At 29.6% G+C, this 11,279-nt stretch overlaps 1 protein-coding gene across 2 annotated transcripts; it reads right to left on the bottom strand.

Moving 5' to 3' along the window:
- LOC113518852 (nucleobindin-2) lies at nucleotides 1-10,845 on the bottom strand. 2 transcript variants are annotated; one of them, XM_026903868.3, is made up of 11 exons: nucleotides 10,682-10,845; nucleotides 9,877-9,993; nucleotides 7,255-7,362; nucleotides 6,756-6,863; nucleotides 6,104-6,274; nucleotides 5,774-5,896; nucleotides 4,466-4,568; nucleotides 3,561-3,794; nucleotides 2,967-3,070; nucleotides 1,772-1,970; nucleotides 1-1,090 (listed from the first exon to the last, which is right to left on the bottom strand). In XM_026903868.3, exons 2-11 carry the CDS (start codon nucleotides 9,988-9,990, stop codon nucleotides 420-422), a joined length of 1,935 nt encoding a protein of 644 aa, XP_026759669.2. In that variant the 5' UTR covers nucleotides 9,991-9,993; nucleotides 10,682-10,845; the 3' UTR covers nucleotides 1-419. The 2 variants fall into 2 exon arrangements, with proteins under 2 accessions (XP_026759669.2, XP_026759678.2); XM_026903877.3 differs by lacking the exon at nucleotides 4,466-4,568 and adding an exon at nucleotides 4,619-4,718 and having other exon boundaries at nucleotides 10,682-10,844.
- Between the last annotated feature and the right edge of the window lie 434 nt (nucleotides 10,846-11,279).

The raw sequence follows: 11,279 nt of genomic DNA, 5'->3' as shown, positions 1-11,279 counted from the left end.
ATTGTTTCATCATTTACTACTGTTAATCTCCTTCACAACGTAAACTACTTAAAATTTAAAAATAATGGGCCGAGGCTGTAATGTCGTTCTCTAAATCAGTCAATATTAAATCTCTTAATGTTCTGATTATTTAAAAAACTAATGTCATTAAGTGCTCCAAAGTGCATGCAAAGCCGACATTGGAAAAATCATGTCATAGGTTTCCGTGTCCAACAAGATGGCTCCCAAACTTTAAAGAACAGAGGGTGCCACAGTAATTGAGAGAAATTTAGAGATAAATATTTCAAAATCGACCCTATATGTAGAATAGAAGCTTGAGACAAATTTGGCACCATTTGTGAAATATACAATGTACTTATATATACACTAGTGTCATCAAAAAGAGAAATAAAAAAAATTATAATTATTTCGGTGAGTATTTAATGACGAGATGCGTCAATCGGTGGCGGCACCGCATTTTGACCCTGAGCTGGAGCTGCTTGACCCTGGTTTTGTGACGATTGAGGTGGTGCATTTTGTTGCGGTTGACCTTGAACATTTTGTTGTGGTTGGGCCTGTTGCGCTTGTCCTTGGACCGGCGATGCCTGGCCTTGAACTGAAGAAGCTTGACCTTGGGCCGGCGCTCCTTGTCCTTGTGCAGGTTGAGCTTGAGGGGCCTGTCCTTGGTTTATATTACCAGCCTGAGGTTGCTGAGGAACTTGACCTTGATATTGTCCTTGTGATTGACCCGGTTGAGGAGGCACTTGACCTTGGTGTTGGCCCTGTGGTTGACCTTGGTGTTGGCCCTGTGGTTGACCTTGGTGTTGGCCCTGTGGTTGACCTTGGTGTTGTCCCTGTGGTTGACCTTGGTATTGTCCCTGTTGTTGACCTTGGTATTGTCCCTGTTGTTGACCTTGGTATTGCCCCTGTTGTTGACCTTGGTATTGTCCCTGTGGTTGGCCTTGGTATTGTCCTTGTGGTTGACCTGGATATTGCCCTTGTGGCTGTCCTTGGGGAATTTGATACTGAGCTTGGTAAGCCTGTTGAGGAACCTGCCCAGTATGCTGTTGATATCCTTGTGGTGGGATTTGTCCAGGCGCAGGTTGATAACCTAATAGAAATATTTTTCTTAATATTAATTGTATTACAATTAGTTTTTAAGTCAGATAATTACAAAAAATAGGAACAAAGATAAATTATATATGTACTGACACCTACATGAATTTATTTTTTATTTTTGTATCTTTATAACTATTTCTATTTCAGAGCAATAGCCGCAAATTTCTAAAACTTAATGATTTTCTTATAATCGAAATGGAACAAGTAAAATAACAATAGGTCAAAAATGTTAATTGGCTGTTTGTAATATCGCTGCGTTTTTCATCTTAAATTATACAATGCGATTATAACCCGTTTAACTATATTATTATGTCGTTACTAAATATGTCATAAAATAAACATTAGACAACCTGCATGTCAGTGGTAGACACCATTTTACATAAATCCTTGTTCAGTTCTCAATTTTGTCAACTTATAATGATGTTTGTTCCAGAAATAAGTAAATGTGTTAAACCAAAGTAAATTAATGTTTATTAACAGATTTCTTAAGGTACAATTAAGTAAATCCTTATTCCCTTGGTCCTGTATTTTTTGCGTAGTTTAAGTGTTAGCAGCATCCTAATAGGATTAAGTAATTGTCCAACGGAATTAGCGAACGATTTTGTAAGTTGATATTACTTTTGTTCTAACCTCTACTTTCATAGTAGTTACATAGGTTTTTACAAAAACCAACCTTGCGGAACTTGACCTTGTACTGGCGGCATTTGACCTTGAGGATAATACTGTTGGCCCTGATGGGATGGAGGCTGCTGATATTGCTGCTGTTGATATTGTTGCTGTTGATATTGCTGCTGCTGATACGCGGGATACTGTTGGTACGCCTCATGAAGTTTATGTTGAGTACCAGGAATCGGGCGACCATGTGCGTCAACCTATAGAAAAAAAAATTTTTGGTTTACTCGACCCTCTAATAATAATAAATTCTATTAGGAAACTGCAGATAAGACAATAATAATAAAACATTAATAAATGGAAATAAAAAGTAAGACTATTTATTAATAAAAACTGAAACCTCCTATAAGTTTACTTTAAATATTACAATGTTTTATCACTTGCATTCAAATTGAGAATTTAGCATAGAAGAATGAGACAAAACAGTTCAAAAGCTATAATAGTTTCAAAAGAGATGTGACGTTTTTATGAAATAAAGGGGTAAAAATCTTTATTGATTGCTACTTATATTTTGTTAATAATGTAGTTTCGTGTGTTATATGGATAGGTCTTAAATACGAATTATACATAACAGTAGCAAGAATAAGTAGTTTAAAAATCACATTTATTTATAAACGTGTTTTTTAATAAAATTCATCTAACAGTACATTCAGTGATAATAAATAACAAACATATAATTATCGATGAGTTCATGGCCTAGAAATAAAAGAACTCTGCCCCGACTATTACACAAATGAAGCAATAATCACACCACAATCATACTATTTGTAAGTCATTTATTTACGAAATAAACAAATATATGGGTCATTGATCTATCTATAGATAGAATATTAATTTTAAAAGTCCAAAAGAAAATAAATTTTTACCTCACTCTAGGTTTAGACTAGGTTGCACTAATAGTTCGTTAGACACAATAATATAATACTAATAATAAATAAATAAATAAAATAATAATAAATACAGTTTAATAACTATATTGATAAATGTGTACTAAAAGCGAAACTTTAAATATTTATTAGTTTAAAACCATAAAATTTTATATGTAAAATCTAAATGTATAAAAATAAAGCAATTATAGATAATGCTTGTTAGGTATGAAAGAGAAATGACTCCAGGCATAGGATTTATCAATATTTATAGGCATCAGTCTATTGATGTTACCAAAACAAATATATTAAATATGAATGGTTACTCACTAATCCACGTTGTTGTAAATATCTCAATTCTTCAAGCCTCCTTCTTTCATATGCTTCATATTCCGCTTGAGTGTAGATTTGGTTTTCGTCGATGGATTTCCAACCTATTAAATGAAATATACATCACAAAATGATAATTAATATTAATTGATATTTTATGACAACTAAATCGTTAAATGACACTAGGCATTTCGTCACGAACACGACACGAAATTAAAACGTTTAACCATAATGTTCATCATAATGATCATTGAAAACATTAATAAATATAAATATTTCTTATTTCTTACGCTAATAGCTATTTATTTTTAAATAATGTTATGAAAAATTATGTTTATGAAAGTAACAACATATGTAATTAAAATATTTAATATAAGAGAAGGTTCCAAAAAAATTAATAGTAACAATATTAAATGGGAAAAACCCTGATTGCAATAGTATCATCAAAATCATCACAGAATTGGCGAAAATATTGTCTTATAAACAGATTTTTATTCGACTGTACTTTTGTAAAATCAAATTGATAGAAATCTGTATATAACCAATTCCTTTTTAAAAAGAAGAAAAAAGGGCGTTCTAAACGAAAGAGAGTACCTTCATCCCGATTGAAATTAGCTTTCTGGGTTTCCACCATGAATTCTTGGAAGTCAATGAGCCCGTCATGGTTCTTGTCATTCTCTTGGAATACATGCTCACGCATGCGCTCCATCTCCTCAGCACGTTCATGTAAATCTTTATTCGGTCCACCAGGTCCGTACAGTTTATCTAGCTCCTTAATAAAGAGTGCCTTTACTTCATCAGCGTCCCATGCTCCATTGCCATCCACGTCTGTGATCATAGGAATTTAAAGTCACTGTCCTTTTGCCATACAAAATATAAATCATTAACTTCCTTTTAAGTGTCATATGCGTAAAACTAAACATTTCCCCAAAGAAATGTGGATCATATAACGGCAAAAAATATGCGTGCCTCTAATACTAATACGAAGTTAAGAGACGCATAGAACACTCTTTTAAAAGGATGCCAATAGCTTTGTTTTTATATAATTGAAAAAATTTGTTAATTTATTAAAACATATTAGTATTCCACACAATACATCAGAAAATAGTGCAAAATACGAAAAGTTCAAACGTACATGTTAAAACTGACGAACACTAAAGCATTATTGTTTATTTATTATGTTAACTTATATGTACTGACATGATTTACTATTATAATTTGAACTAAACCTACTATTTTTACATACTCAAAATCAAAGGTTACATTCAAAACAATATTTTGTAAAATCAAACAAAAATGTAAACTTCTAATGTCGCAAAACATACGTAAACAAAAAAAAGCAAAACAAAAGCGTCAATATGAAAATTACATGCGATGCGTACAGTAAAATTCCAAATAGCGTGCTCATAAGGTAAACCAGAAAATGAAGTCTAAAATAGATCGCCTACTCACTATTTCCTATGCTACCTACCTAAGTACTTGCACGCTATGGACCTTACCATGCATCATGAAAAACACCCTTGGGTTGAAATCTTTCGCATCCATATTGTCGGCTTTTTTCCATATTTCTAATAACTGTTGTCTTGTGACTGGATGATGGAGCTGCCACAGATAATATATGGTTAATTATTCATAAGTAATAGCAAACTCACCATGCATCATGAAGAACGCTTTAGGGTCAAATTGTTGATCCATATGATCCTGTTTCTCCCAGACCTCCTCGAGTTGTTGTTTAGAACCAGGATGATGGAGCTGTGTTGTATTAAATGCATTTATCATTTTTACTAGCATCTAGTTTTTAGTTGAATAACTAAATTCCATATTTAATACAATATTATTTTATTTATTACAAACAAAAATTAAATATTTATTCTTTATAATATTAATTTAGATAATAAAATCGCAAAAATGTCAAAATAATAAATTACATATTTTTAAAAATGATGTTTATGTAAGTAACCATTTATTATGACATAGGTATGGGTATGCCATATGGTTTCTTGGTAGAAACGGTTTAAAATATATGTATTATGTATGTGACCCACTTGAAAAAGTATAGATATATAAAGTAAACACTAAAACTATACCAATCAAATAAATTTCTACCAATTTAAAACAAAAGGAATATCAGTAGTTCTTTGTCACATCGTGGGCAATCGCCTCTAGGGTAACATTATTTAATATAAAATAAATATTATGAAATATTTAACTATAAACCTTTATCAAATGCTTTCACGGAAATTAATAAATCATTATTACAAACGTAGAAAGTAAGCGGTTGTTTACGTAATGTGTGAGCTTATCACATTACTTACATGAACACAAAGCGATAAAATGGAAGTATTTCAAAATATACGCACTGTTTCCCTATTTTCAAATATAATAAAACCCATTATCAGACAGGCGAGTGACCGGGATTTCTATTCACTCTGAGTTAATTTCCAGGAAGTAACCGTGTTGACCTGGAGCTCGGGGTATAAATACTAAGAAAAGCTACTTAAACAAAATTCATTTTAAATTTCCGTATTAATACAAATATTATGCTTACAAGATGGATCACAGATGGGATAGGATTAGTAGTAGACCGTTGGCAAGTATTGATCATAACCCTCGACTTCTTCCACATTTAGTAAAATTCGTGGTAATATTAACATGTTGAACTAATCCATTTCCGCAAATTCGCCACATAATTATCCAACTAATTCAATAAAATCCGGGTCCAGTAAACGAAACGTATAATACAATCAGATTTATACACATTTATTTTGCTACTTAATATATTATGTATAATAATATCCTATATTTACCGGTTTATGATGTTTTTTAGCACTCTTTTCTTCATTTTCTTTTTTCATATATTCTTTCTTCTGGTCTTCATTCATTGTTTCTAATTTTTGATGTTTTTCAAATTCCTTCTGCATTTCATACTCCTGTAAATTTTACGTAACAAATAAATAATAGTGAAAATGAACACGTTTCAAGATTGGTATTTTTGTAAGTGTACTTACTATAAAAAAAATATTATGGTTACACTTGGTTGTAGTTATAACGATAATTTAAAAACAAACCTTTATAGAATATTTATGTTTTTACAATAAAAAAAAACTACAAAAAATAATGCCCTCTTAATATCAAACCTTAAACTCTTCTTTTCTTTGCTTATCTGCTTCTTCCAAATCTGATGTAGTCTTCTTGATAAGTCTTTTCAGATCTTCAATCTCGAAGGTGTGTGGATTTGCTTGGTCCAAATGTTCGTTTATTGGAACTTTTCCCATATGAGCATCTAAATTGTTAGTCAGTTCGTATTGCTGAAAAGAAATATTTTAATCAATTTATTTATCATTAATAATTAATGCTCATTAATAAAAAACAACATGTATTTACACCAACTGTAGTACGCGGTACAAGGTATACCTATACATGTCCATTATTATGATAAAAATATAAATACAAAAAGTACTTTTTTTGAAACCGTATTAATGAATAATAACACTAGTTTTAAGGAATAAATTTTGTTATTGACATACTGTATTGTTAATATATTCTTCCACTTTATGAATGAATACAAAAGTATGTTACTTAGCGTCTTATATCTAAATAAACAAAAATCAATTGCCGAACGTATATAAGGGTATCGCTACACCTATTTAGTTCTGTTGTTGTGTTTGTAATTGTCAATGTCAAAATTGAAAAATTCAATTAAAAAAACCTCCTTATAAAAAAAACTGAGTAAATAAGTTAAAGGGAATATTTGGTCTTTTTCGCATTAGTACACCATTAAATATTTACCTTTGTTGCTAAATGACGCAGCCTCTCAAGTTCGCGGCGTTTGATCTCATCCAATTTTGTTCTTACATTGTGATTCACGAAGTCCAATTGATCAGCTATTTTACCTGACTAGTAAACAATATTAAAAACAAATATTAAACATCAAATTAAAAGAGAGCCAGTAAATAATAATAATAATAATAATATATATATTTTTATTAAGTCCGAAATTTAATTATAATCATTTTATTTGACGAGATCCGCAGCGCAATGGTAGACACGTTGCTTTGCGAAATTGAGGTCCCGGGTTAAATTCTCGGTCGGCCAACTTAAGAAACGAAATTTCTTGAATTTCCTCAGGTCTGGATTTTCTGAATTGTGTCCCGAAATATTCTCTTGGGGTTCCAAAATTATGAAAAGGAGAGGTAACAAAAACAATGTACAATTGTACACAGTGTATGTAAATAATAGAATAGTACGTAGTGTATGCACATTGCACGGTATAATACAGTCTACCAACCCGCACGTCTTCTACGTCAGCTTTTTCCAATCGCTCTCTAAAATCAGGGTCACTTTCAAGTGCTTGTACTACCTCCTTAAGATATCTGTGGTATTCCATATATTCCTCCTGCAATATAAGAAAAGTTTTATATATTGTCGTCTCCTGCATCATTAACTCTTTCCTATTTGAAATGTGTGTGTGTGTTTTTTTGATCATTTTACGATCTAATAATTAGTTTTAGCTGTAATCTCATTTAAATAAATACTTGTATTCTTTTGAGAAAAAATATCCTAAACCGTTATTTTATGCTTTCCAGAACTCAGTCATTGTGCAGTTTGTAAACAAAGAAATGTTAATAAAAGGTAATTTGCTGTGGATGGACCCAGATATTTGTTGCTTGGTTTCTATTCAAATTACCTAGGTTTAAAAAAATACTAGCATGAACATTCTTTGTCAACATGCTTATGTCCGCAAAAAGATATAAAAATAAGAAACATTTATAATTTTATAATATCGTATTTTCTACATACGATATTATTAAATGTATATGCATTATACATATATATAAATAAATGAAAAGTCCAAATAAAATTTAACTGAAATTAAATGATAAAATATTTATTAGCAGTAAACACATACTTTAAGTACGATACATTCACAATTCTCTGTATTAAAAATATATAAAACCTGTGAACATGTTTATGATACAGTTAAAAATAGCCTATTTAAAGTATAATACTTTAAGTGTATACAAACCGGACCGAGATGACCCTGAATGCTAATATTTGATGTTAATCGTTTTTTAAGTGTAATTCTTAAATCAGAGAAGCTTGTTCTAATAAACACATAGGTACCTACATTCAATATTTTTTAACTTCTTTGTAGTATAAAATTGTACCATTTAGTTTATTACAAAAACTTTATTGTAATATAGAAATTTAATATCCAAATTGCATTTTTTTTTTTTATATCTGAATATATTATACTGTTTAAATATTTTATTAATCATTAAAATTACAAAATCTTTAACAAAAGGTTGCTCAAAAAAATAATTTAAATTTAGATTGTGTCTACAGAGTTTATCATAAACTACCTGAGCACTATCTGGTTCCACATGAATGTACTATGACTATTACACTTTTCCATATGATTTAAGAAAAAAAAAATAGTAATCTAAATAAATAGGACAAAAATTAAGCAAATTTGTCTTGACCCTTGTGAACTAAATGCTTGATAGCAGTGGTGGTGTAACAGTGTAACATACCACCTTATCATCCAATAGCAGGACCACTGGAATTGGTCCCATACAAGATAAATATTTGTATTCATAAGTATACCTATTTATATTTTATTATTTATATTTATTATATTTGCTCTGGGTGTGTTCTATGAATGTATGTATAATATGTATTTATGAAAATAAATTAATAACTTCTAATAGTTGATTTGAAATAAGAAATAAAAATAAAAACTAAAGTTACAGATATATAACCCATAGAGAGCATTTAAAATAGGGTCGGAGAGGACATATGCTACGTTGCAAAATTAACAAATGGAGTAAACTAGTAAGTTTATGGTACCCAAGAGAAGACAATAGAAGAAAGGGATGCCTGAAAACAAGATTGATAGACAACATCCATCAAACCTTGGGGCCTTACTGGAGCAGAGTGGTGGAGGATAGAGTTCAGTGGAGAGAGCTGGAGGAGACTTTTGCCAGGAGGCACACCAAATTAAAAGATATATATTATAATAAATAGTAAGGGAAAATATGTCTTATTAGGGTTATAGATAATTCGAAGTGAAAGGGTTTATATATATAATAATTGACTAGTACCTATAGTACAAGGTCTACTTAGATTGGAATTAGATGGTGTGAATAAATTATTACACTTTGTAAATAAGTTCAAGGATATTTATTTATTTACTTTAGCTTTTTGGCTATTATTACACCCTTCCTCATAAATATGTTTGTGTTGAATTAAAAACAAGTCAATCATCACCAAATTCAAATATAGGAAAAGCTGACATAAATAAATATGACCTAGAATATTTTTACAATAGCCATAGTTAATTCAATGTACAGATTCAAAATGGTGTAAATTATGTTATGATACAACAAAGAAAACTGAAAAAGTGTTTTCTTTCTCTCAGTACAAAGAGTTTTAAATAGTTTATAACTTTTACATTTACGAGTATAGAAAAAATTAAAAATGAATCAGATATTACCCTGAAAATTAATCATAATTAATAATAATCCATTCAAAGGTTGCCTGGAAAAGATCGCTCTTAGCGATAAGGTTGCCCATTGTTTTCTCATTGTGATTATTTCTTGTAATTATTTATATTTATAATAAGTTTACTATTGTAATCTTTTGGAGGAAACAATAAAGAGTATCTATCTACTTATGATTAATTTTCAGTTTTAAATAATTAAAATAATGTATAATAATTCTGCTTATATAAACTTAATATTTATTTATTTTTTAATTGTGTAAAAAAACAGTCTAAGTATTTTTCATCTGATTATGTCTATGGTAATATTATGTCTGTATCCAATGATAATTATAACTTCACATGATCTATAAACATGTTTGTCATTCTAAAAGTATTAATGAATCTTAGACATAAAGAAAATCTTACCAGATTATCCTTTACATCACTGTCTTCATTAGAATTGTCTCCTGAAACGGGTGGTGCATATGAAGTATGAAGTATTGCCAAAAGGCATAACAAACCAGGTAATGATCTCATCATACTCTGCAAATAAAAAAAAAGCAATGTAGAAGCAGCAACTATTTCTGCATTATTTTTGCATATCATATAGCTAAGGTAAAGACATGTAAAAGAACATATATACCTTCTTTCATAGGCCAGGCCCTTATTGGAAAAGAATTGTAAATACACCAAAATAATAAAATATAAGAAATGCACTATAAAGAAAGAGATATATATAAGGATCAGTTAGTCTTTTCCAAACCCGTAAGAAACCTAGATAAAAATCTTAAACCAATTTAAGAGAGACCGCAATTAAAATATATTCCAAATTTAATAATAATCTTTATCTTTATTACTTCTTGAATTTTTAAAAGTATCTTTAAAAGCAGATATGAAACTTACTGATCGGTGGCTAAAATTAGAAAATTAAATTAGGAAACGCGTCTGCTGTTTTAGTGACTAATTAAATACTAATTCGTTAACAAAAATAAGTAGAAACCATGTATGTGTACCTTCAGTAAAAATGTTTGTATATTTTTTTTTTACTTTTTAAAAGGTAGTAAGTATTTAATTGTATTTAGATATCAAATAATAGATACTAGAAAAATTACCAAGTATAAAATACTGCATAGGAAAATATTTATTCACGTAAAAAACGACAAAAAATAATTAAATAATTACTTATTTGATTCTTAGTCATAACAGATTGACGCAAATTAAATCAACTCACCAAGAAATCATAAAATGTTTGGTTTATTATAGAATTACAACACAATTCACCACAAAAACTAACATAAATATTGGAAAATTTTGTTAAAAGTCCTTAAATTGATTGAATTCAATTTTCCAATAAAATAACTGACGTGTCCCAAAACAACGAATGAATGATAGAGAATAGAGTTGTGAGGAAGTAACCCACCTCATAGACTAAGAATAGGATTTCGAAACGATCCGATTTAATCAAATATTGATCTTTTTGACCTTTGGTTTAATTATGAACAAATAAAAATAAATGTATCTCATTTTACATATTAGACTGTTATATTGGTAAAAAATATATCATAAAACTAAATCAAGCGTGATAGATATGTATGTATATATGCAGTGCTAAAAAAATACGTTATTAAATTAATGCTTGTATAGTATTTTTTATTTTATGTCAATTTTACATCTGTATCTGTATTATTTTAATATAAATATAATCTGTAGTAATGAAATATAATCTAAACATTTAAAGAAGTAAATGTTTAAAATGTAATTACTACAAATAGAAATAAATGAAAGAGGAAAACATATTAAGTCAGCTATCATCATCATCATCATCATCA

Source organism: Galleria mellonella, unplaced genomic scaffold (genome assembly GCF_026898425.1).
Source record: "Galleria mellonella isolate WM207_F2 unplaced genomic scaffold, CSIRO_AGI_GalMel_v1 utg33, whole genome shotgun sequence".
Taxonomy (NCBI): Eukaryota; Metazoa; Arthropoda; class Insecta; order Lepidoptera; family Pyralidae; genus Galleria; species Galleria mellonella.
The sequence above is the reverse complement of the archived record's forward strand: the minus strand, read 5'-3'. Positions and strand labels throughout refer to the sequence as shown.